This window comes from Laccaria bicolor, genomic scaffold (genome assembly GCF_000143565.1).
Source record: "Laccaria bicolor S238N-H82 LACBIscaffold_9 genomic scaffold, whole genome shotgun sequence".
NCBI classification, from domain to species: Eukaryota; Fungi; Basidiomycota; class Agaricomycetes; order Agaricales; family Hydnangiaceae; genus Laccaria; species Laccaria bicolor.
This window is the reverse complement of record NW_001889880.1, coordinates 116,544-142,093: the sequence shown is the minus strand read 5'-3', so window position 1 is coordinate 142,093 and position 25,550 is coordinate 116,544. Positions and strand designations below refer to the sequence as shown.

At 48.2% G+C, this 25,550-nt stretch overlaps 10 protein-coding genes across 10 annotated transcripts; 4 read left to right on the top strand and 6 right to left on the bottom strand.

Moving 5' to 3' along the window:
* Positions 1-1,652: 1,652 nt before the first annotated feature.
* LACBIDRAFT_325950 (uncharacterized protein) lies at positions 1,653-2,856 on the top strand (the record flags this gene model as incomplete). The annotated part of the gene is made up of 5 exons (XM_001879842.1): positions 1,653-1,793; positions 1,818-1,863; positions 2,079-2,081; positions 2,293-2,324; positions 2,629-2,856. 5 exons carry the CDS (start codon positions 1,653-1,655, stop codon positions 2,854-2,856), a joined length of 450 nt encoding a protein of 149 aa, XP_001879877.1.
* Positions 2,857-3,070: 214 nt separating this feature from the next.
* Positions 3,071-4,145, bottom strand: LACBIDRAFT_325949 (uncharacterized protein; the record flags this gene model as incomplete). Its single annotated transcript, XM_001879589.1, has 4 exons — positions 3,071-3,462; positions 3,517-3,589; positions 3,895-4,002; positions 4,134-4,145. The coding sequence occupies 4 exons, from the start codon at positions 4,143-4,145 to the stop codon at positions 3,071-3,073; spliced, it is 585 nt and encodes a 194-aa protein (XP_001879624.1).
* Positions 4,146-4,961: 816 nt separating this feature from the next.
* On the top strand, positions 4,962-6,750 carry LACBIDRAFT_325948 (uncharacterized protein; the record flags this gene model as incomplete). Its single annotated transcript, XM_001879841.1, has 8 exons — positions 4,962-5,037; positions 5,074-5,253; positions 5,460-5,488; positions 5,643-5,702; positions 6,458-6,477; positions 6,560-6,673; positions 6,715-6,716; positions 6,746-6,750. 8 exons carry the CDS (start codon positions 4,962-4,964, stop codon positions 6,748-6,750), a joined length of 486 nt encoding a protein of 161 aa, XP_001879876.1.
* A 916-nt stretch (positions 6,751-7,666) lies between these two features.
* LACBIDRAFT_325947 (uncharacterized protein) lies at positions 7,667-8,740 on the top strand (the record flags this gene model as incomplete). Its single annotated transcript, XM_001879840.1, has 2 exons — positions 7,667-8,314; positions 8,360-8,740. The coding sequence occupies 2 exons, from the start codon at positions 7,667-7,669 to the stop codon at positions 8,738-8,740; spliced, it is 1,029 nt and encodes a 342-aa protein (XP_001879875.1).
* Positions 8,741-12,527: 3,787 nt separating this feature from the next.
* Positions 12,528-15,306, bottom strand: LACBIDRAFT_325946 (uncharacterized protein; the record flags this gene model as incomplete). Its single annotated transcript, XM_001879588.1, has 7 exons — positions 12,528-12,606; positions 12,666-12,726; positions 13,210-14,102; positions 14,341-14,444; positions 14,586-15,019; positions 15,044-15,048; positions 15,137-15,306. The coding sequence occupies 7 exons, from the start codon at positions 15,304-15,306 to the stop codon at positions 12,528-12,530; spliced, it is 1,746 nt and encodes a 581-aa protein (XP_001879623.1).
* A 1,766-nt stretch (positions 15,307-17,072) lies between these two features.
* On the bottom strand, positions 17,073-17,684 carry LACBIDRAFT_318675 (uncharacterized protein; the record flags this gene model as incomplete). The annotated part of the gene is made up of 3 exons (XM_001879587.1): positions 17,073-17,227; positions 17,289-17,460; positions 17,514-17,684. The coding sequence occupies 3 exons, from the start codon at positions 17,682-17,684 to the stop codon at positions 17,073-17,075; spliced, it is 498 nt and encodes a 165-aa protein (XP_001879622.1).
* A 1,787-nt stretch (positions 17,685-19,471) lies between these two features.
* Positions 19,472-20,247, bottom strand: LACBIDRAFT_325944 (uncharacterized protein; the record flags this gene model as incomplete). The annotated part of the gene is made up of 3 exons (XM_001879586.1): positions 19,472-19,669; positions 19,895-19,942; positions 19,990-20,247. 3 exons carry the CDS (start codon positions 20,245-20,247, stop codon positions 19,472-19,474), a joined length of 504 nt encoding a protein of 167 aa, XP_001879621.1.
* A 28-nt stretch (positions 20,248-20,275) lies between these two features.
* Positions 20,276-20,654, bottom strand: LACBIDRAFT_318673 (uncharacterized protein; the record flags this gene model as incomplete). Its single annotated transcript, XM_001879585.1, has 2 exons — positions 20,276-20,553; positions 20,609-20,654. 2 exons carry the CDS (start codon positions 20,652-20,654, stop codon positions 20,276-20,278), a joined length of 324 nt encoding a protein of 107 aa, XP_001879620.1.
* An 11-nt stretch (positions 20,655-20,665) lies between these two features.
* LACBIDRAFT_325943 (uncharacterized protein) lies at positions 20,666-22,271 on the top strand (the record flags this gene model as incomplete). The annotated part of the gene is made up of 6 exons (XM_001879839.1): positions 20,666-20,742; positions 20,868-20,924; positions 21,004-21,045; positions 21,072-21,093; positions 21,235-21,735; positions 21,873-22,271. The coding sequence occupies 6 exons, from the start codon at positions 20,666-20,668 to the stop codon at positions 22,269-22,271; spliced, it is 1,098 nt and encodes a 365-aa protein (XP_001879874.1).
* Positions 22,272-23,330: 1,059 nt separating this feature from the next.
* On the bottom strand, positions 23,331-25,535 carry LACBIDRAFT_325942 (uncharacterized protein; the record flags this gene model as incomplete). The annotated part of the gene is made up of 6 exons (XM_001879584.1): positions 23,331-23,422; positions 23,657-23,695; positions 23,964-24,516; positions 24,653-25,008; positions 25,062-25,196; positions 25,244-25,535. 6 exons carry the CDS (start codon positions 25,533-25,535, stop codon positions 23,331-23,333), a joined length of 1,467 nt encoding a protein of 488 aa, XP_001879619.1.
* Positions 25,536-25,550: the final 15 nt, after the last annotated feature.

Here is a 25,550-nt window from a genome sequence, read left to right as displayed (position 1 = left end):
TCCCTCACCCTCTCCCTTTAATATTGTATGTAGTAAAATAAAATTGTGTAGTCTTATATAATACATTTTTGTACTTAATTTTACCAGAATGGGAACTTATTCTAACTGAATTGCATATGGAAAGAGGATGCATTCCATCTTAAAAAAGAATGGATTCCATCTGAAAGAAGTATGGATTCCATCCCAGAAAGTATGGAATCCATCCCCCCAAAGTATGGAATCCATCAGCTATTCCATGGAATCCATCCCCCAAAGTATGGAATCCATCAGCCATTCCATGGAATCCATCTGGAATTTCTGGAATCCACCCCCCCTTCCATGGATTCCAAATGGATTAAGCCAGGGAGGGTAAAGTACAGGAATTGGTTGAGATATGGCCAAAAACATTTTCATACATGCAATTCGAATGTATCTCCTCAGTCAAATCTTGACAGAATTGCTTAAATTTTTGATTAGTCTACGGAGAATTAAAGTATCTATCTACGTATGCAATGTATGTGAGGTAATATTTAGGTTCTGTGGTGTAATAAATTTTACAACAAAAGACCGGTCACAACTGGTCTGGACCGGTCTTTTTCGTGTTGTGGACTGATTAGGACCGGTCTAAAGCGGACCGGTTGCGGTCCCTTAATATCTGAATTGGTCTAGACCAGTTGCAGTTGCCAGTTGCCTCGTTTTGAGGAAAAAAACCGGACCAGACTGGACCTGTGAACACTAATTTGAATGAGCTTCTGGGTTGGGTAGACTTTGGACAGTCACTCTGTGGGGAATAGGGCTGGGATTGTCATGCAGCAGGACACGCACTCGTCAAAGTCGATCATGTAATGGATACAAGCTTGGACTTGAGAAAGATCAAGTGAATACTCATGGCGTTGCATCTCTGCCATGGACCAGCCGTCGTCCCTTTCTTTGACTGGCACAGTGGTTTCAAGCAGATTGTACCATGGCATGGCCTTTGTTGCATCAAAAATGAGGTTAGTGTCCAGGGAGCCCACTGCTCTTTGAACCTATACCTGTGAAACCGTAGGGCTAATCGGGACTTCTTGACAAAGGCGTGAGTGCAAGATGGCTAGTGTTTGAAAGTCTGGTCTGGTTTTTTGATGCCCAGGGGCATTAACCATAACCGTAACCGCTCTGCCTTTTCCCCAGAAGTCAAAAGACCAGACCAGACCGCAAAAAACCGCAGTCTGTGGTCTTTTTGCGGTCTATAGACTGGTTTCAGTCTGCATCGGTTTTAACCGGTTTATGACCGGTCTTTAGGCCAATATTTAAAAATTATGAATCGGTAAATTTATTAACATCTCTATTAGCTTCAAAACGAGCCCAAGAACGTTAAATTCCGTTAGGAATTGGTGCTTCTATAAAATAAGTCTGGTACATCTATTATTCCCAAAAGTAATTTACATTTTAATTCATATCTCTCTCGTTTTTTGACCAAATCGTACGTCCTTGGGTGCGTTTTAAATGGTATTTAAGGGGCTACAAAAGACCAGTCCAAACTGGTCAAGACCGGTTCACGTTAACCGGTTTTTTTGCGGTCTTTACATCTCAAAAATAAAAAGACCGAACCACAGGTCCAGTCTTTTGCGGTCTTGGTCCGGTCTGGTTACGGTCTTTTTCCAGTCACAAGACCAGACTTTCAAACACTAGAGATGGCAGCGGAAAATATCCAGGGTACGCAGGAGAGAGTTTGTGATGTGGTGCTGCGAGGTGATACCACATTGAGATTATCCTGTGACCCAGGAACTGGGGTGCAGTCACCCGGTGCAGGACTCTTGTATCCTGGAGGGGAGGTGTATGGCTGCCTAGCTGTATAGAAAAGGGGTGACTCTGTCCACATGTATTATATGATGTGGTTGCAAAGTGAGTTTATTGTTATGTACTAGACACTATATAATGAGGAATAAACATAAGTAAATACAATGATCCTAGGTCATGCAAGAAGGGCAGTAGCACTGTATGCTAGCACATCATTACAAAGCCCCCCCATGAGATTGGAGTGTCGTCTGTTGGTACAAACACTTCTTATCATCCACTTCCTTTGGTTCCGTCCTTCCTATCTTGGATTCACCATATAGGCAGTAAGTATTCTACATTGATCTCCTTATAATAAGGGTCTTCTTTGATCTCGGGGTCATTCACCATTCTTGAGTTACTAGTTCATCCCATTATCCTGCCCCTAACAGTTTGAGAATTCGCCAGCATCGTCAACCCTTTCATATCTGTTAGCTCGGAAGCTAAAGATGTCCGATGAATTGAGTAGTTTAGTCAGGCTGTTATATTGTTGTACAGTCCTAAGACAGGAGGGTGACAGTGAACTAGCAGTGAGTGGTGATCCTGGCTGGGGTTTAATTCATTTGAAAGACCAGGGAAATGATTATTTGTAGACCCAGCAACCACCACGAGCCATGGTAATAGAGTGCTAGGAGCCAATTCAGTGACCAGTACTAGGAAGGGTAACACTGTTGAACTGCCCCATGGCCTAATAGGTCTAGACATATTTCCCCAAGGGGACCACATAAAGGTAATCTTCACGCTGTAAGGCTGCAGGGAACAGTTCCGTGATAATCAGAAAATGGGAGGTTAGAGGTTGGAGTGAGACTTGAACTGTCTCCGGGATTTGACTAGACCATGATGGGCGAAATGATCGATGAGGAAGAAGAGCAGGTGGCAATTTGGAGTGGCAATAGGATGAAAGTCCAGACTTGTGGTATGGTGGAGTGGACTGCCATCCTCAGGGATTCATATGTCGAACTGAGGCCCAAAGACTGGATTGAAGAGGTGAACATTGGTTACATCAATAATGCCCCTGCGATGGAGATTGGCAACATTTACGCAAACAGGATTGTTCTTTAATATAGGGTTTATGTGTCAGGGAGTGAGTCTTAGGAAATTTGGTTATGAATACATTGATTGAACCCAGGCCTCATTCCACATCAGTGGGACCGCACCCTATACTCGTAGATCATCTGAGGACTTCTGTGAAGTCTCTGTAATTGATGAAAGGTCCCAGTAGATCTATTCCAATTTCCTGCTTCGGGTGGTGTCCGAAGGTCCTCAGTCATTGTACTCATCCTGTGATTGCCGTCGTAGACCGCTGGCAGTATCCTTGGCTTTGTCCAACACAAGTCACTCTGGATATTTGCTTGATGGGCAACTGGAGGGGAATTGCTAACACTCCTATAGTTTGATTGAAGGTGAATCCCTCCACCCATATGAGCACTCCATAGAAAGCAAAGTCCGAGGAAGCAAATTCGAGTGGGCTGGTGGTTGCAATCCTTTCCGTTTGAGCCTTAGAGTCTTTGAAGAGCACAGCAGATGGAATTTGTGGGCTCGTTGATTCAGTAGTAAAGTCTTCTTCTCTCTGCGAAACCTTGTCATTCAGCCTTGTCATACAGGCCATCATGGTTGAGTTAAGAACCATGCAGACAGACTGGGTCCCTTCAATTTTTGGGGTCATATCTGCACCATTGGTACTAGGAGATTCTTGTCCTGATTCTTGAGCAGCAGGCTTACCTATCGCGCTTTTAATCAAGGCATTGATTCTCTTGAGATGGTCTTCAGTGGATTCCTCGGCATCCCTTGTACCCTGATAGCAATCATCATCATTGTTGCTATCATCACCTGGGGTCAGATGAGGAGGCTTCAAGAAAGGTAGTTCCTCGGATTTGAGAAGGGGAATTTCCTCTGTTATATTTGCGGTTTTAAGCTCTGCACAATCATTGGAACTAGGTTGGATACTCCGCTCTTGGGTTGAGTTCTCATAAGCATCTTCAGAACGTGGTTGTTCATTTGTTCAAATCCGCTACACATTTATCAAGGACCTTGAGAGGTCGGAAGGACAGGACCTGGTGACCCTCCTCTTGATCAGGGCAGTTAGTAGGAATCACCCACCAACACTGAGAGGCCCGACAATACAAACAGGCCATAGTTGATGGTGCCTGCTGATGGGCCAATGAGGGCCAATAACCCTGTGTTGATGAATTGGCTGATGTGATCCCACTATCAAGGTAAAGAAGGGTCAGCCAGCTACGTAGCATACACCAATCAGTAGGAAGTTGCCCTGGAAGTCAAGTCCCTGTATTTGTATATCGGCTGATGGCTGATAGCTAAGCTATGCAAGGTTGGCTGACAGTTTTGAACATTGTAATTGTATATCGGCTGATGGAAGATAGTTAAGCTATGCAAGGTCGGCTGACAGTTTTGAACATTGTATTTGTATATCAGCTGATGGAAGATAAGCTATGCAAGGTCGGCTGACAGTTTTGAATGTTGCTGGGTTGGTGATCGGCCGAGGGCCTTCACTTCTGATTAGCAGCTAGGCTATGCAAGGTCAGCAGACATTTTGAATTTGCCTGGGTTGGTGGTCGGCCAAGGGCCCTCAACTCTGGTTACCAGGGTCAGCTGGTGAGACCCACATGGTAGTCATGGTTCATGGATATCACCGAGTCGACCGGACATGAGAATTTATGAACACCTCATCAGCCGATGCATCACTGAGGCCAGCATTTTCAAGCCGAATCGTTTTTAGCTTGGCCTTTAATTTAGCAGCCGAGGAGAGGCAGACCTAGTGTTTGGAAGTCTGGTCACAGGACTGGAAAAAGACTGTGACCAGACCGGACCGTGACCGAACAAGACCACAAATTATCAGGACTGACAAAGACTGTAACCGCGGTTCGGTCTACAGTCCTCCACGGATTCCAAATTTTCAAGACCGAGCAAAAACCGGATTAACCGGTCTAAGACTGGTCTTTCTGAGGGCCAACTGAGGGCTGAACATTTGAACTAATTGTATATTTATTTATGTCTTTGATGAGAACCAAATAATAACATTAAAGTGTGTTCATCATCACAGTGACCACCTCCACTTCGTCACCATTGCCACCACCAACCACCACCAACCACCACCTCCCGCAATCATCATTCAAACGTTCAACGTTCAACTGTCGCCAACCACCATAATGACAACTCGGCAACGCCACATCATCAGCCTAACGAGCGAACGACGATGGACTTGCATGCCAACGGACGTTCTAGGTGAGTAGCGTATCCCCCTCCCTCTTCTTTTCTCAGACGAGAAGCAGGGGTCACTTGCCAACCAACAACTGACAAACGACAATGAGACATGGATGAACATTGGTGGTACACAGGCGAACAACGATGACACATGGATGGATGACGACGTGGCACATCAACGGATGCGCCACATTGTCCAGACAATGACGACTTGCGTTGTCATCTACATTACTAGAGGTGAGCAATGTGACGCTCTTCCCTCACCTTTTTTCACACAAAGCGCAGCGGCAAGGGCATGTCCAAGGCATGTCGTTACGGCGATGTGGCTGCAAACCAACAACCACCAGCTCCCTGTTCGACCACCCCTAGTCCTCTGCACTCGCTAATGGCAATGACGACGTGGCCACACCACGTCATCAGCTGAATAGATGCAGTGAGTCCAGATGGCATCATTGTCACTGTTTCAAATCAGGTGAGCCTCATGACTCCTTTCTCTCTCCTTTGTTCACGAGAAACAGGGGCAATGTGGCAACGGATGCACAAACAATGACACCCAATGATGACGAAAGACTGTCAACGTTCAAGTGAGCTAATAAACCCATCCCCCACTCCTTATGTCAAACAAGAAAAAGGGTGACATTGCCGTCAGTGCCTACAACATGGCACGTTCGTTGACGTCGATCCAGGTGAGCGATGTGACTCCCTTCCCCCTCTCCTTCTTTGACATGAGAAGCAGGGGCCATGTCACCGACGGCGACGCGTCAGTGACATGGCAACCAATAACCGACGAACGGTGATGTTTACACTCAGACAAACAACGATGACAGACAATACACGGATGAATGACAATGTATGGCATATGTAGATGATGACCTGGTGCATCAATGAATGGTAAAGGTGGATGTGAAGACACCTGCGGTTACTGTTACCCATGCACATTGCTATGAAGTCGCGTACGCTGACTGATTTGTACACTAAAATACATAATATTGTTGTTACATGGCCCTACAAAGACTGGTTTAGACCAGTCCCAAACCGGTTAAGACCAGAACTGGTTAAAACCGGTCTTGTAACCGCAAAAGACCGGTCTGTTGTGGTTTGGTCTGGTTTTTTGAAGTTTCTCCAATTGGGAGGACCGGTTACGGTTACGGTCTAAGGCACTGGGCACCAAAAGACCAGACCAGACCGGACTTTCAAACACTAGGCAGACCAGGCAGAACTTGCAGTTCAAAATTTCAACATGATCCGAGACAACATCAGTCAAACCAGCATTGATTAGTAAATTTTAACAAAAGAGTTGCAATAGGTGTAACTGACTTCTGGGATTTGAACCCAGGGCATACATACACGATGTACCCCTCCCAGTGTAACCACTAAGCCAAGCCAACGTTGGAAGACGATGTCGGCCAGTATCTTTTACCTGCCTGCAATTTGAACCCAGGCATCCAAGCTCGGCACTTTGTAAGTCACCTGTTCTCGGCATAAGACAACTACCCATTCTTGGGACTTTGGATGTTACAAGCCTTGGATTAGTAAATTTTAGCCAGCGTTACAAAAAGGCCGTCTTCGCTCTACGTGACTTCTGGGATTTGAACCCAGGGCATACATACCTCCCAGCTCAACCACTAAGCCAAGTCAGCACTGCAAGAGGAAGTTGGTCAGTATCTTTTAGCTGACAACCATGTCACTCTAATATAGTAGTAAGTAAAAAACTGTTTAGGATGAACAGCATGACTTGTTAGGGATTTGAACCCAGGGCATACATAGATACAATGTGTACACCTCCCACCTTGACCACTGAGCCAAGTCAATGATTGACCTGGCCTGAAAGCTCAGCACTTTGTAACTTACCCAGCGTAAGACAACTAACCTGGGTCTGCAAGCTCAGTAAGAATTGATTAGTAAATTTTAGCCAGAGTTACAAAAATGAAAGAGTTGCGATTGCTGCAAGTGACTTCTGGGATTCGAACCCAGGCATACATACACTCTGTACACCTCCAGCTTAACCACTAAGCCAAGCCAACAGTTCGGTATCTTTTAACTGCTGACCATGTCATTCTAATAGCAGCAAGTAAAAAAATTGTTTAGGATTTAACCCGGCATACATAGGTCGGTCAGTATCTTTTACCTGCAGTAAGTAAAAAACTTTTCAAAAAGCGAATCTATGACTTGTTCGGGATTTGAACCCAGGGCATACATACATATACTATGTACACCTCCCAGCTTAACTACTAAGCCAAGCCAACATTGAAGATGATGTTGGTCAGTATCTTTTACCTGCCGACCATGTCACTCTAATAGCAGTTAAAAGCACAGATAAATTCTGTGCAGTGACTTGTTCGGGGGGTGAACCCAGTGTATAAGACAACCCTGTGCCTGGCCAAGAGGTCTTATCAGTGCCCCCCTAATTCCTGCAGGATTCCAGTCATTCCTGCGGATTCCAGTGGATTCCAGAGGAATGAAATTTGGCAGGGAGTCCTGCTATTTTCTTCATTCTGGTGCTTTACCATTCTGGTGGAATTTCGGCATTCCGGAATTTTGACCGGAATGGTCCCCGGATTGGCAGAAACGGAATGCAACCGGAATCCAGTTTGTTGTTTGTTGGGCACAAGCCCATTGCCAAACAAACAATTGTTTGGCAACGGCTTTCATGCTTGTCCAAACACAACCCTCTCTCCTCCCACCACCACCAACCTCTCCTCCCAGCACCACCAACATCCCCGCTCCTCGTAAATGCGCGCCCGCTACCCACCCACGCCACGTCACCACGGTCACCTGTGGCCACCACCGCCCACAAACGTCGTCGACCGCCAACAACAACCACGTCAACAACAATGCAGCAACGCCACGTCAGCAAGCAAACGAGCCCCGGCGAGGTCGAGGCGACGTCAACGGACCGCGAGGGACGACCACGTCAACACACGACCACCATGACCACGCCCATGGAACACGACACGCCCCACGACGTCAACGGACGGCCACGTCAACAGACGCCAACGCCAACAACAACACGAACACGCCAACGGACGCCCACGTCAACAGACCACCACCATGTCAACGGACGACGACCACGCCAGCGGACGCCCACGTCAACGCACCACCACCACGCCAGCGGACGCCCACGTCAACGCACCACCACCACGTCAACGGACGACGACCACGCCAACGGACGCCCACGTCAACGCACGACGACGTGCCCCCGCCGATGGGAAACCAAGGTGCCACGTCGCTGTCAGCGACGTGGCAACCAAACGACAAACGACGACGACGACGTCGTCATTTCGTCGTTCACACAAAGGTGAGTCCCCTGACTCTCCTTCATCCTATCCCATCTCGCTAACAGCCACCACGACATGACACGACGACGACGAGTGCATTGTCCCTCCCCCCTTCCCCGTCCCTCCCTTCCCTTTCCTGCCCCCCTTCCTTTTCCTACCCCCCCTTCCCTGTCCCTCCCCATTTCCATGTACCCCCATTCCCTGTCCCTCCCCATTTCCATGTACCCCATTTCCATGTACCCCCTTCCTTTTCCCTCCCCCCTTTCCTGTCTGTCCCTCCCCATTTCCTTGTCCCTACCCCCTTCCCCCATTTCATTGTCTCTGCCCCCTTCCTTTTCCCTGCCCCCTTCCCTGTCCCTCCCCATTTCCTTATACCCCCTTCCCTGTCCCTCCCCATTTCCTTGTCCCTACCCCCTTATCCATCCCCTCTTCCTTGTCCTCTTTGATATGCACTGTATGTAGTAAAATAGACTCATGTCATTAATAAAATACATTAAATTCTGATCTATTGAGATGAATGACTTGACTAGGTGTGAATTTTATAAGAAATTCTGAGTATTGAGTTGAATCAATGCAGATTAAGTCACCTGACCTCTAGATCAGTGCTGATCCATTCTGATTGTAGATACTCTGATCAGAGCATGTGGGGGAGGGTAAAGTACTGCTATTTATGGTGGATTGTGGTCTTATTCAACTGGATTCCACTGGATTCCGGTCCCATTCCATTGGAGTCCTGTCCCATTCCACCAGAATCTGCAGGAATGACCAGAGTCCGACAGGAATAGGTAGGGCACAGTAAAGTACTGCTGGCCAAGTCCGGCAAAAAAATGTAACTTAGCTGACAACCATGTCTAATACTTGTTCGGGTGTGATTGAACCCGGTCCTATAAACTCAGCACTGACTTGTTCAGCATTTAAACTACAGTTCAAGCTGGGCCCGGACATGAGACCAATTGGAGTACGAAATCAAGAATTCACCCCTTATCCCAGATTTACCAACAATCTTTGGAAACCAGCATGGTCTAATGGTAGTTGGCTTCCGGGTTCAATCCCCGGCCATGCTTATGTTTATGACTCTTTCAACTCTTTTTTGCAATTTGGCCTCGAGGCCTGTGCTGCCATCATTTATGCTTCTGATATAGGGTTGCATCGAGGGTTGTAATTTAACCTGAAAACATGCATGTATCCCCCTTTAAAAACCCTCTCACATTTCAAGGACCCATCTTCACCCACAAGTATTAGTTACCTTACCCCACTAACACTCAGCCCCCCGACCATACAAACAGACCATAGTTGATGGTGCCTGCTGATGAGCCCATGGATCAGTTGACCCCATCAAAGGTGGACCGGCCATCAAGACTCTCTTAGGACTGGTACTGTGCATCGGCTGAGAAGTGTACTGAGGTCTTTACCATCCCCCATGAGTTCCAGCGGATTCCAGTGGATTCCATGGAATTCTGACGGAAACCAGTTGGCTGGAGCCTCAGCCATTTTGGTTTCCAATTCCATGGAAATTCTGACAGAATCTGACGGAATCTGGTGGAAAGGGTCGGAATCCAGGAGCCTCCCAGAACAGTTTCCATTGGAATCCATTGGAATTCCAATGGAATCCACATTCCACTTAAGTTCCAAAGGATTCCGTTGGAATTCTGAAGAAATGCAGTGATTACAGTTGTTATTATAATATAAAAAATAATGACATGAGCAAGGATTGAACCATAGCCATCACATGACTAAAGAAGAGCATGCTTACCACTGAGCCATAGAACCATTATAAGCTGAAGAATTATTCCTTTATACAAGTGGCTCTCGGCTGCACCTTCCCAAACAAGCCTCGGCAAACACTGATGCTTGATTTAGTGCCATCAACAAACCCTCAACCCTCTTCTTCCTCAACTACCGCCCCCCCCCCCCTCCTCACCACATCACCTACGACGGATGACGACAACCACAGACGACACCAACCACAGACGACATGACATGACCACCGAATGGCGTACGCGGCCCACCATCAGCACCCATGCACCCACGAACACCCACAACGGCCCATCACCACCCCCCACCAACGGCGACAAGGAGCCACCAGCACCAGCACCACCCACTAACATCAATGACGGCCCACCAGCAGCAGCCACCGCCATCCATGAGATGACCAGAACGGCACGTCACCAGTCCCTGCAAATGAACGAGCGCCCACCGGATCATGACAACGATGATGCGGCATGTCAGTGGACGTGCCTCCTCGTCTGACGGTGACGACACACGATGTCGTCGCCGTCCACATCAGGTATGGTAAGTACCCCCCGTCCCTCTTCATCCCAACCAGCTCACGATGACCCAGGACGACAATGCAAACGACAACAACATGCCCACGGCCCATCACCACCTCCCATAGTGTTTGGAAGTCCGGTCTCGTGACTGGAAAAAGACCGTAACCAGACCGGACCAAGACCGCAAAAGACCGGACCTGCGGTTATGGTCTTTTATTTTTGAAATGTAAAGACCGCAAAAAAACCGGTTAACGTGAACCGGTCTTGACCGGTTTGGACCGGTCTTTTATAGCCCCTTAAATACCCTTTAAAACGCACCCAAGAACGTACGATTTGGTAAAAAAACGAGAGAGATATGAATTAAAATGTAAATTACTTTTGGGAATAATAGATGTACCAGACTTATTTTATAGAAGCACCAATTCCTAATGGAATTTAACGTTCTTGGGCTCGTTTTGAAGCTATTAGAGATGTTAATAAATTTACCGATTCATAATTTTAAAATATTGGCCTAAAGACCGGTCATAAACCGGTTAAAACTGATGCAGACCGAAACCGGTCTATAGACCGCAAAAAACCGCGGTCTGCGGTCTTTTTGCGGTCCGGTCTGGTCTTTTGACTTCTGGGGAAAAGGCAGACCGGTTACGGTTATGGTTAACGCCCCTGGGCATCAAAAAACCGGACCGAACCGGACTTTCAAACACTAACCTCCCACGAGGACTCCCCACCACCCGACGGCACAACACGACGACACGAGATGACAACGGCACAACGACAATGGTACCCACGGACAACACAACGAGACACAACGGCGACGAGGACCACCCAGCAATGGCAACGACGGCCCAGCACGACCCCCCCCCCAGCAACGGCAACAACGGCCTAGCACCACCACCCAATGGCACGAACCATGACCACATACAAACGGACGATGCCGACGACACACCACATCGACGATGACAACACAACGCGATGCGACACGGAAACGACTGCCCACGTATGAAGATGATTGCCCACAACGACGAACGGCATTGTGGCCTTTGTCGTTCCCACAGCACTCCCTCCCCCCTCCCTCCCTCACTCCCCCTCCATCACTGCACTCCCTACCCCCTCCATCACTGCACTCCCTCCCCCCTCCATCACTGCACTCCCTCCCCCCTCCATCACTGCACTCCCTCCCCCCTCCATCACTGCACTCCCTCCCCTCTCTCACTCCCCACCATACCTCCCTCCCCTCTCTCACTCCCCACCATACCTCCCTCCCCTCTCTCACTCCCCCCATACCCTCCCTCTCCCTTAGATTAGTTCAATACTTTTTGTATATAGTTATCAATACAATATGTATGGTCAATCATCACTTTTGTATGAAATTCTAAGGTCTAAGTTACACAAAGTGGTTAGGTAATGGGTGGAGGAGTGATAAATATTGGTTATTCAGGGATTGAAGTTGGAATGTGTTGGAATGAAGTTGGAATGTGTTGGAATGAAGTTGGAATGTGTTGGAATTCCACTTGGAATCCGGCGGAATCTGAGATTCCTACAATTCTGGTGGATTCCAAGATTCCTGTGGATTCTGGCGGATTCCAAATGGAATTCCAACACTCCACCAGATTCTGCCAGAACTCATGTGGGAGGGTAAAGTACAGAGTGTACCCCATGAATTGACATAGCTAAAAATGCCTTGGATCCTGGGTCAACCAATCTCTTCATGGATTGGGCTCAACATGTGTCATGGGTCAGCTGAAGAGCTCTAAATCCCATGCATTGTGGATCAGCCCACAGCCATCTCATTTTTATTTGCCAAGTTTACCTCGGCTTTTCATTGCCGGTCATCATGCAGTTTACTGGGTCGGGTCCATCACCTACCAAGAAGCCGAGCACAGTGACATGGTCAGTCAGCTAGTACCCCATGAATTAAATATGCCTTGGATCCTGGGTCAACCCATCTCTTCATGGAATGGGCTCATGTGTCATGGGTCTGCTGAAGAGCTTTGAATCCCATGCAGTGTGGATCAGCCCAACCTGGTCCCATCCAGTTGACACTATATGGCCGAGTTTCGTTTTCACTCAGGTTTTATTTGCCAAGTTGCTCAAACATTACCTCGGCTTTTCTTTGCCGGTCATGGTCCAGTATTCGGTCATGCAGTTTACTGGGTCCATGACTTCCCAAGAAGCCAAGCACAGTGATGTTCACAGTTACTGCCAATACATTGAGGCAGTGAGATATATTATGCACACCCCTGGTTCAAAATCCCTACCAAGTTTATACTGACCAATGTTTCTCGTAAACATACCCATGTTGGAACGGGTCTGGCTCACACAACTGCACTTGGCTGCCTGAAATAAACACCAAGCTGTTACTATGCTGGTCTCCATCGGACAAAGTTGCTCCAAGATCCCCCTGCTTTTCTCTGCCAGTCACAGTTTACTGGGTCGTGAAAGAAGCCAAGGCCTTACTGCTTTCATTATTATGTCCACCACAGGACTTCATATTAAATAAGCCCAAAAAAAAAATGAAGATTGTCCAAAAAATATACATGTATGCTACTAACTATTAAGTAGAGGGAGTTTGGACAGTTTGGACATCATTGTTTGTAACTTGCTGGCAGTCAGATTTTTGAATCCTCACCAAGTAGAAGACTTACTCTGTGTGGGGGTTTGAAGTGTGGCTTCGAGTTTCTGTAGCCGAGGTGACTTCCTATTACCCCCAATGTAAGGACCAGGCAAACTTGCCCAGGTTGGAGGAATTGGGTTTGGCGCCAACAGAAGGACCGCTGGGCTCTCAGGTGCTGGAGGCAGAATGACGGCTGGGGTCGGAGAGACTTGTGCGTGATCGGTTGAAACTGGGTTTGGCAGAACGACACCTGGGGTTGGGGAGACTTGTGCCTGCTGGCTTTTCTGACCATGGTCGGGTGAGACTGAGTGATCGGTATTGATGCCAGTGTGCTTCTTCTCCTTGTTGCCGAGGAACTGGATAATGAGCGATTCCAGACTTGATTGGCAAGCACCGAGCTGCAGGTTGAGCTCCGAAATTGTAGTGACTGATTTGGTGAGGTCATGGAGTGTTAGCTCGGCAGTTTCGATGCAGCTTGCAAGTTTCTCAAAGCCCCGGGTGAGACTCTCTTGTAACGCAGCTGGCATAGTCTCCCACTTGTTCTCCAGTGTCTTGACAGCTTCCCTCATCTTGGCTTCCAGTCTCTGGTGATCACTTCGGATGGACTGCAAATCTTCTTGTGTTTCCTTCCAACACATGTGGGCAGACTCTTCAATACGGTCCATCTGGTGAGTCACTCCAGTGATTTTTTCTTCCTGAAACCAAACAGAGGTCTCCAGACTTGCAATTTTCTCCAAGAGAGGACGGCTAGCCAAATCTTGATCTTGAATAAACTGGGTAATCTCTTCGAGCGCCAAAAGACCTTGTGAAAGGGTCACGGGTGAGTCAACCACTGGGGGGAGAAGGGCACTTGTGTCAATATCTTGTTTTCGGACCACAAATGCCGAATAATCTCGCATAGTAGGGGTAGACGACTCCATGATGCTGACTTGCACTTGTTGGTCTCAGAGTTTCTGCAGGAGGTCGGCTTGGCCGTGAGCAAGTCTTCTGATCTCCTGCTGCATCGTCTGCATGTCAAAGTTCGGTGGGGGGCTCAAGGACCTAAAGTCAATCCTCTTCTGATAGAGCACCATGTCAATGAAGTTTTCAAGTTGAGAATCATGGGAAATGAGAAAACAACTTGAAACTTATGATGAACCTCCTTGGGATCTGGTGGGCTGACCTGCCGAGAACGAGATACCGAACAGGAACCTTCTGGCCAGGATGTGCACTCGACAGGTGGGGGTGTAAAGCTTTGTTGCATATAATTGACAGCCAAGCCCAATTCTATAAACGAAGTCAGCAAAGAATAACAAGCTTCATGAATTTTTTACCCGGCCGCATTGCTAACTTGGGCACAATCCACTCCATCTCACTGGCTGGCGGCCCAATCTCCCAGCCCTTTCCTTTGTCAGTGCTGGTACCAACCTTGGTCTCAGTGGTCTTGAAAATCGCTGATGTGTGTGGTGTGGGTGGCTCAATGATTATGGTGGGAGTCACCTGGCCCACGTCTTTGTCGGCTTTTGGAATGGCACTGACCTCGGTTTCCTCATGTTTGACTTCGGCCATCTCTATGTCGATACCACCCTCGGACTTCCCCTTTCCCATTGTCAGACCAACCTCCATGTCCACGTCAATTGCATGCTCTGCATCATGCCCGACTGCAGCCATTTCGACATCCTGCTTGCCCTTCTCTTTGACATCCTGCTTCACCTTCTTCACCTGGGGCTTCTTTGACCTTGCTTTCTTCCTCACAATCTTCACTTGGGCATCTCCTCTGGAGACTGTGGCCGTTTCAACATCCTGCAACCCCTTTTGGATCTTGTCTTTGACCTCACTGTCAGTGTCCTTTTTCTTGGTTACTGCATATGTGCAGGTCGTCTTACCTGTACTGCAGGTGAAGCAGGATCCTTGTTATGGGGGGTGACGGATAGCGCATGGAACAGTTTCTCGATCCATGTGTTTGCTGCAGGCCTCACAGGGTATAGTCGTGAGCTGATAATTGCCTTTTCGCAATTGCAGCATTCTGATTTGCAAGACGTTCGGCAGTTTTGGCTAGCCTTAAAGCAGCCATGGCGGTCTTGGGAGGACCAGCGTCGGGGTCTAATTTGGGCCTTCGGATGAGACTGAGACCGGCACTGGGTGTCATGTGGGAGAAATGGGGCTGGGACTTAGATTTAACCGCCTTTGCTTCCCCACCAACCAGTCAAAGTGACTCCGACTTCGGCTTCAATGTTTCCTCATCACTGCTGCTGTTGATGAACTCTGCACTCACGACTCTAGTCTTCTTTGGCCTGGCTTCGATCGAGTCCCCTTTTCTTTTTTTGCTTTGGACTGAAGTGGAGGGGGCAGTGGTGTCGTTAGGAGTCACCTCTGATCGTGGCTGGGCGCTGGACCTGGCCTTGGGTTTCCTTCGCCCAGACTTCGTCTTACTCTTGGACTTTGTTTCAGCTGCTGGCACAGGATCAGTTGATTTTGCCTGATGCATTGGTTTTGTTGGGGCCGGGAGCGATGATGAAGCTGTCGGTACCAGCAATGGGGGAGTTGGGACTGTGACTGGGAGTAGTGTTTGGAAGTCTGGTCACAGGACTGGAAAAAGACCATGACCAGACCGGACCATGACCGATCAAGACCACAAATTATCAGGACCAACAAAGACCATAACCACAGTTCAGTCTACGGTCCTCTACAGATTCCAAAATTTCAAGACTGAGCAAAGACCGGATTAACTGGTCAAAGACCGGTCTTTCAAGCCTCGAGTCTTGAGGGCCGAACTTAGAATATGTATTTACCTCTTATGTTTGTATGAGAACCAAATAATAATGCATTCATAACAAACAAACAATTTCCTACCACACCACTATCACTGCAACCACCTCCAATTCGTCACCATTGCCACCACCAACCACCACCCCCTGAAATCATCGTTCAACCACCACCAACCACCCCAACACTATCGACAACTTGGCAACACCACGTCACCAGCCCAATGGACAAACAACGACGGCGGATGGCGACGAGGACGGCGACAATGTACCATGTCGTCCAGACGGTGATGATGTGTGTTGTCATCGCTGACAACTGACAAACAATGATGACACATGGACAGATGATGACATGGTGTTGATGGATGTGCCATGTCGTCACTGGCTCCATTACTGGAGGTGAGCATTGTGACTACTCTCCCCCTCACCTTTTTTCACACAAAGACCAGGAGCATGTCAGTGCAGTGACAACCAACAACCACCACCTCCCTGTTTGACCACCCCCAACCACCTCTGCTCATGCTAACGACAATGACGACATGGCCACGCCACGTCACCAGCTGAATGGATAATGTGAGTGCGCACCGTTTCGACGACGATTTGGCACGTTAACCGTTGACGTGCCATGTCACTTCAATCCAGGTGAGCCCCATGACTCCTTTCCCCCTCCTTTGTTCATGAGAAACAGGGACGACATGGCGATTGAACAACAACACCCGACGATGACAAAAGACAGTCAAGGTCCAGGTGAGCAACCAAACTCATCCCTCGCTCCTTATTTCAAACAAGAAGAGGGCTGACGTCTCTGTCAGCGCCTGGGAATCATAAACGCAGAAAAACGACGATGACCATAGACGATGAATCACAGGTAGCGGGCAGGTGAGCCATATCACACCCCTTGCCTCTCCTCTCCCTTTTTTTACACAAAAAGTGGGGGCCACATTGCTTGACGACAACATAACTGATGATTGACGACGATACATGGATGAACGAGGATGGATGGCATAGTTACCCTTGCGCATTGCTATGAAGTCGTGTACCCTGACCCCCCTCGTACTTTAAAATACTTAGAATAATATTGTTTTGTGGCCACCTGACCCCTACAAAGACCGGTTTAGACCAGTCGCAAACTGGTTAGGACCAGAACTGGTTAAAACCGGTCTTGTAACCGCAAAAGACCACAAAAGACTGGTCTGTTGTGGTTCGGTCCGGTTTTTTGAAGTTTCTTGAATTGGAAGGACCGGTTACGGTTATGGTCTAAGGCACTGGGCACCAAAAGACCGGACCAGACCGGACTTTTAAACACTAACTGGGAGCAATGAATCGGTCAAAGATGGAGGTAAAGGGGGAGAGGGACCGGCATAACCTTCCATAAAGAAGGTAGGGGTGGTGGGTTGTGGGATCAAGAACATTTTGGTCCAATCAACTGATGGTCCTGCTTGGGCCATTTCCGTGTACGCCAAAATCCAAGGGTGGTTGAGCCACTGGGCCGCGTTATACCACATATTCTTGTCGATGAGCAAACATACAAATCGTTCCTGTAGGAGAAAGAGATCCAATTTCAGTCAATAAATCATTGTTAGTCACTCACAGCTTTCCCGTATGCATCCTCTTCCACCGTCCGTTGGTGGGCCAGAAGACCTTCCCTGTGACAGTTGTAAAAGTTCAAAAGCGTGGAGGTGGCCACCCTAACATCCTCCAAGAATCCGGGAGTGAGGGTATGGGCCTGTTGAGCAGCTTGAGCAAGTTCAGCAGTGGACATGGTAAGTGGGAATGGGACGATCAAGGGTGGTGAATGTGCGTGTCGGAATGGGACAATGGTGAATGTGAAATTACAAAGTTGTAAACGCAGTCACGTGGTGGCATTACTTCAACCGAGATCCACACAATGTTCAACCAAGATCTGCAGAATGTTCCAGTACTTTATAGTGCCCCACCCATTCCTGCAGGAATCCACAGGAGTCCGCAGGAATCCACAGGAATCTGCAGGAATGGGACAGGAATCCACAGGAATGGGACAGGAATCTGCAGGAATGGGACCAGAATTTGCAGTAAAAGCAAAAAAAAAGATACAAGAGTGTGCCAAGCATTCAGTCTGCAATTTTCATAAATAAATCTACTAAGTCAGACCTTATGCTGATAATTTAACACTCAGAATTCCCTAAGACACTTAAACTCCAGAGGTAAAGAAAAAATGAAGTATATTGCATAATTACATAAAGTTACTTTACTACATCTTTAGTTACAGAGAGGGGGAGGGAGTGGTGATCAGGAAGGGAGGGGGGAGGGAGTAGTGAGCAGCAAGGGAGGGGGGAGGGAGTGGTGAGCAGCAAGGGAGGGGGGAGGGAGTAAGGAAGGGAGAAGGGGATGGTGGGCAGTAAGTGAGCAGTAAGGGAGGGGGAGGGAAGTAAGGGAGAGGGGGGGGAGAAGGAGATGGTGGGCAGTAAGGGAGAGGAAGGGAGTGGTGAACAGGAAAGGAGAGGGAGTAAGGGAGGGGGAAGGGGATGGTGGGTAGTGGGTGAGCAGTAAGGGAGAGGGAGGGAGTGGTGAGCAGCAAGGGAGGGGGAGGGAGTGGTCTCGTTGGCACACATCGTCGACGCGTCATCGCGTCATGTTGTCATTTTCGTGTGTTGTCATCCTCGTGTGTTGTCGCCCTCGTTGGCGTCGTGTCTGCTGGGCATTGTGTTGTGTTGTGGGCGTTGGGCGTCATTTTGCAGGTGCTGGGTGTCGTTCTGTGGGCGGCCTGTGGTTTTTGTGGGTGCTGTGGTGTTTTTGTGGGCACAGTGGTGTTTTTGTGGGCAGTGGGTGGTCATTACGTGGGTCGTGAGATGCGGATGATGACCAATGACAACATCGTTGTTGTTGTTGTTCGTTGTTGTTCTGTTGCCACATCACCTCCTCACTTTGTTGCCATGTCGCCTCGTCGTCCACCTAGCATGTTTGCGTTGTCGTGGCCGTTGATGGGTGGTGTGGCATTGTCGTTGTTGTCGCCGTTGGCAATGTGGTTGGTGGGAGGGAATGGAGGTGGAGGGGAAGAGGATGGTTGGTGGTGGGTGGAAAGGAAAGGGTGTTGCATTTGTTTGGTAACATTGTGTTTGTTTGGTAACAGAAATAAAATAAACAAACAAATAACCGGATTCCATTCCATTCTGTTCCTGCCAATCCTGCAGAACATTCTGGTGTCAATTCCGGAATGCCCAAATTCCGCCGGAATGGTAAGGCACCGGAATAATGAAAATAGCAGGCCTCCCTGCCAAATTTCATTCCTCTGGAATCCACCGGAATCCACTGGAATGACCGGATTCCTGCAGGAATTAGGGGGTCACTGATAAGACCTCAAAAAGAGAAGTAATGGGACTTGGCGGGATCACCACCCCAAGAATGAAGGGGTCACTGGGATTGTAAATTTATCACCCAGCTGGTTTTCTCAAGGACATGAAGGTCCCGGGGATCCACTGCATGTGTCAGGCAATATTCAGGAACCTGCCAATTCAACTTACCTCCAGAATGTCATATTGGCCAATGCAATTGTTGGGGCAATCTATGCCATCATACAACCCGATCTTTTTGAGTCCGGTTTAGCCACCTTTGAGAAGCTTGCCAATCATGGGTGACCCACTCTTCCTCGGCCTCAGCATGCTTGATACATTCAAGGAGACAATCCTGAGCATTCTCCAACTGGGTCTTGATGTGCTGAACTTTGGCCGGTGTCAGCGTGGAGGTCTCAGTGTCTGGGTACTTATCCATCTGAACCAATTGTATGACCTTTTCAGAAGTTGGTTGACGCCCCCTGGTGGAAAGGTGATGCGAGTATTCCACCATGCAAACTCGTATGCAGGCTGGATATGGTCATCCATGAAGGCTTCCTGAGGGTGCAGTGGGTTACCCTGGAGACAGGACTTTAAAAAGGGAGGGACAATAAACTGGCAGGAAGGTGAGCTCAAAAAGAAAAAATCTGGGGCAAAGTTTTACTTTATGCCCATAGGCGCATGCCATGCCAAGAGTTGCTACAATGAAACCCTAACCAAAGGAATGAGTTTAGCTGGGCGCGGCAAAATAAAGCTCACCTGTTTGGCCGACATGTACTCCAACCAACAATTCTCGAACTCAGGGTCAATGGGGTTTTCGAGCTTTGTTGTCAAAATGGCTCTGAATCGAGAGGACCAGTAGCAGAGTACCTCCTGGAACTCTTGCTCGTCCTTCCAGAGGAGATTAGCCACTACAGAAGAATCTCTGGTAAAAGCTGGAGGCCGTATCTTCAGCACCTTGTCAACCCATTGCTCTGCTTGGCAGGGGTCAAATGACAGGTGTTCTTTTGCATACATGGTGGACAATGAGAAAGAATAGTTTGATTCAACTAGGATTAGGTAATGCAATGGCCTTGCACATGACCCTGGCATTTATAAATTCTTTGGTGGCCTGGAAGGCCAGTTCTTTCCACATACTGATTTGCCCCTCGGCAAAGCATACATGTCCCGGCTTGTCTGGCACCAAGTCCCTCAGCCCAGCCCACTCCCTTGCTTTGTTGATGAAATAGAGGTGGGTCCAGTTCATTTCATTTGGGATCAAGAGATGCTCTTCTGACCACCGGTCATATCGAGCTTTTGCTCTGAGCCAATTCACCTGATATACTTTGATTTGTCTGGTTTCAATTCATGCAGAGTAATAAAAGTGACTGGATCTGACCTTGTTCCATGTATGTTGAACCTGACGAATCATCAGCCACAGCCATATTCCAGAACCATGGCAGAGCAATATTTCTTTGACCCCGGGCGTTGCTGTAACGGGTATGATTACAGGATGACCCCTTCACCTCCTTAGTACGAATATTCCCGATTCAACACTTATGGTCACTAGTCACAGAGTCACAATTGCTTATGATACCTTCAGTCACGCTTGTACTTTCTTTTATCTTTTTATCCATCATTCTTGTTACCACTTGTAGTTCTCGAGTATCGTCCTCACGACTTGATCACACGCATAACAGGGATATTGTAAGAAGGTGAGTAGCATAGTGACTTACAGAGGAGAGCTCGTGACTCTCCTGTAGCTGATTCTATATTTCCTTTCGTCTTCCGCAGAAGATCTTACTACATCTTCTTGTGGCATTCTGAGGAAGAAGAGTACGTCTACACTCGTGGCTTACCAGAGCATCAGTAGCTACTCGTGTAGTAAGATTGACTCCTAAGACTCAGATTAGACCTTCAACGGAGGTCTTCACACCATAGTGGTAACCTTTTCCATAGAAGCTCACCAGTTTCACCTTGTCGTTGCCACTCGAACCCCATAAATCTATGTGGTCCTCTGAACAGGTTCCCACAAAGGTGGACACTGTGGGATCCAATGACAGCCTGGTCGGCTTAGCAGTTACAATGGAAGAGGAACTGAGCAGAGGGCGATCTGAAGGATCAAGGCCGCGGAAACCTTTGAGAGGTGCCCCTCCTTCTTCGTTAAGTCAACCTACCTACTCTGATTGTTCTCGATCTTCCTCTCCCTCTAAATTTAACAGGGCTTCTTCAAATACTACACCATGGCTACGAAGTCCTGCTCCGACAAGAGCGAAAAATCTACCTATCTCATCAACCCCTCGAATCCCTACAACTGAACGGAAGCCCCTTGCCAATTACTACAAGGCGCGCGACGAACAGCAAGACGTCGCTACCTTGCTTAGAAGGAGACAACCGTTAGGCGGTCATGCAGTTACATTCCAACATCATCGATTCCTACCTCGTAACACGGCGAACGCTCCATCTTCTTCTCCGAGTTTTCAACCTCAATTTCCATCCTCGGAAACCCATCACACCCCTAGCTCCGTGTGAAAGGGGAAATTCTCCCTTCCTCCTCTTCATCCCAGTTGATCAATTTTACTTCCACCCCATCCATCAAATCTATTCTAGATGACAGTGATACACTGGACATGAGTTCTACTATGGAAACTACATTGACGCAGACTTTCCACCCTGAGACGAGCAACGGGTTCAAGGGATCTCCCATGGCAAGACTCATCTTACAGTACAAGGAGTCAAGTGATGAGGATATATCTACACACCAACGTGCAGTTAACCTTTCGGTGAAAAAATCTTTGCTGATGAGTGAGATAGTTGAGTCCAAAGGATCTCAGAGGAGTTATACGTTGCATCCGACGTTATTGAAAGATATCACTCAAGTAGTAGGCGAATTACAGATTTTCCTAGAGAGAACGTCCGCTCTGATCCCTGAGCGGAAATCCTACTACAAGGTAGACCCTAGGGATACGTTCCTGTCTATCCTAAGGGAATCTTCCGACGCAGGTCAATTACAAGCTGCGTGGATGGCTGGTGTTTGCGCAGGAGAATTTATGGAAATATGAAGTGCAGTACCATAGTCCGTTAGCAGGCGAGAATATGAGCATGCCCACGTCGCCCGTTTCAACAGATGTGGGTATTTACAAAGCTATCGACAACATAGATGATAGGGACCTTCGTTTGAGATATCTATTCGAAAACGTCCCTCACCACCAAGATCAGATAAAATCTCCGCGCAGATTGAGGGATGGAGCTTCATGGACCGACATTCTCTCACTCCCAAATAGTCTTTCTGAGAAAGTTCAAGACAAATTGCCGACAATCGTCAAAGATTCGCTTGATGATCAAAATACACAGGGGATTTCTGAAGTAAAGAAAGGAAAAAGAAGGATAACCGACGAATTCATCAGTCCACCCTCGTCCCCTCGCATTTTGGATGTAGGGTTCGGCACTCCTTTCAAATCGAGCTCACAATTTTTCACCAGACCAGGAGGGATACCCTTCCCTCCAGCGGAGACTATGTTGCAACAAAATATATTGGTTGGTCTAGGCCTACCTCATACTCCTGCCTTCAAAAATATTCCAAGTCCGAGGGACGCGTCACAAACGTCAAAAGTCACTGCCCAGATTAGGCCTCGGGCTTCTAACCCATTCAAGCACAAGTATTAGTTACCTTACCCCACTAATACTGAGCCCCCCGACCATACAAACAGACCATAGTTGATGGTGCCTGCTGATGAGCCCATGGATCAGTTGACCCCATCAAAGGTGGACCGGCCATCAAGACTCTCTTAGGACTGGTAATGTGCATCGGCTGAGAAGTGTACCCCATGAATTGACATAGCTAAAAATGCCTTGGATCCTAGGTCAACCGATCTCTTCATGGATTGGGCTCAACATGTGTCATGGGTCAGCTGAAGAGCTCTAAATCCCATGCATTGTGGATCAGCCCACAGCCGTCTCATTTTTATTTGCCAAGTTTACCTCGGCTTTTCATTGCCGGTCATCATGCAGTTTACTGGGTCGGGTCCATCACCTACCAAGAAGCCGAGCACGGTGACATGGTCAGTCAGCTAGTACCCCATGAATTAAATATGCCTTGGATCCTGGGTCAACCCGTCTCTTCATGGAATGGGCTCATGTGTCATGGGTCTGCTGAAGAGCTTTGAATCCCATGCAGCGTGGATCAGCCCAACCTGGTCCCATCCAGTTGACACTATACGGCCGAGTTTCGTCTTCACTCAGGTTTTATTTGCCAAGTTGCTCAAACATTACCTCGGCTTTTCTTTGCCGGTCATGGTCCAGTATTCGGTCATGCAGTTTACTGGGTCCATGACTTCCCAAGAAGCCGAGCACGGTGACGTTCACAAGGCAGTGAAATATATTATGCACACCCCCGGTTCAAAATCCCTACCAAGTTTATACCGACCAATGTTTCTTGTAAACATACCCATGTTGGAACGGGTCTGGCTCAAACAACCGCACTCGGCTGCCTGAAATAAACACCAAGCTGTTACTATGCCGGTCTCCATTGGACAAAGTTGCTCCAAGATCCCCCCGCTTTCTTACTGCTTTCATTATTATGTCCACCACAGGACTTCATATTAAATATGCCCAAAAAAAAATTGAAGATTGTCCAAAAAATATACATGTATGCTACTAACTATTAAGTAGACGGAGTTTGGACAGTTTGGACATCATTGTTTGTAACTTGCTGGCAGTCAGATTTTTGAATCCTCACCAAGTAGAAGACTTACTCTGTGCGGGGGTTTGAAGTGTGGGTTCGAGTTTCTGTAGCTGAGGTGACTTCCTATTACCCCCAATGTAAGGACCAGGCGAACTTGCCCAGGTTGGAGGAATTGGGTTTGGCGCCAACAGAAGGACCGCTGGGCTCTCAGATGCTGGGGGCAGAAAGACGGCTGGGGTTGGAGAGACTTGCACGTGATCGGTTGAAACTGGGTTTGGCAGAACGACACCTGGGGTCAGGGAGACTTGTACCTGCTGGCTTTTCTGACTGTGGTTGGGTGAGACTGAGTGATTGGTATTGATGCCAGTGTGCTTCTTCTCCTTGTTGCCGAGGAACTGGATAATGAGTGATTCCAGACTTGATTGGCGAGCACCGAGCCGCAGGTTGAGCTCCGAAATAGTAGTGACTGATTTGGTGAGGTCGTGGAGTGTTAGCTCGGCAGTTTCGATGCAGCTTGCAAGTTTCTCANAGCCCCAGGTGAGACTCTCTTGTAACACAGCTGGCGTAGTCTCCCACTTGTTCTCCAGTGTCTTGACAGCTTCCCTCACCTCGGCTTCCAGTCTCTGGTGATCACTTCAGATGGACTGCAAATCTTCTTGTGTTTCCTTCCAACGCATGTGGGCAGACTCTTCAATACGGTCCATCCGGCGAGTCGCTCTGGTGATTTTTTCTTCCTGAACCAAACGGAGGTCTCTAGACTTGCAATTTCTCCGACAGAGGACGGCTAGCCCAATCTTGATCTTGAATACACCGGGTAATCTCTTCGAGCGCCAAAAGACGTTGTGACAGGGTCACGGGTGAGTCAACCGCCAGGGGGAGAAGGGCACTTGCGTCAATATCTTGTTTTCGGACCACAAATGCCGAATACTCTCGCATAGTAGGGGTAGACGACTCCATGACGCTGACTTGCGCTTGTTGGTCTCGGAGTTTCTGCAGGAGGTCGGCTTGGCCATGAGCAAGTCTTCTGATCTCCTGCTGCATCGTCTGCATGTCGAAGTTCGGTGGGGGGCTCAAGGACCTAAAGTCAATCTTCTTCTGATAGAGCGCCGTGTCAACTAAGTTTTCAAGTTGAGAATCATGGGAAATGAGAAAACAACTTGAAACGTACGATGAACCTCCTTGGGATCTGGTGGGCTGACCTGCCGAGAACGGGATACCGAACGCGAACCTTCTGGCCGGGACGTGCGCTCAACAGGTGGGGGTGTAAAGCTTTGTTGCATATAATTGACAGCCAAGCCCAATTCTATAAACGAAGTCAGCAAAGAATAACGAGTTTCATGAATTTTTTACCTGGCCGCATTGCTAACTTGGGCACGATCCACTCCATCTCACTGGCTGGCGGCCCAATCTCCCGGCCCTTTCCTTTGTCAGTGTTGGTACCGACCTCGGTCTCAGTGCTCTTGAAAATCGCCGATGTGTGTGGTGTGGGTGGCTCAATGATTATGGTGGGAGTCACCCGGCCCACGTCTTTGTCGGCTTTTGGACTGGCACCGACCTCGGTTTCCTCATGTTTGACTTCGGCCATCTCTATGTTGATACCACCCTCGGACTTCCCCTTTCCCATTGTCAGACCAACCTCCATGTCCACGTCAATTGC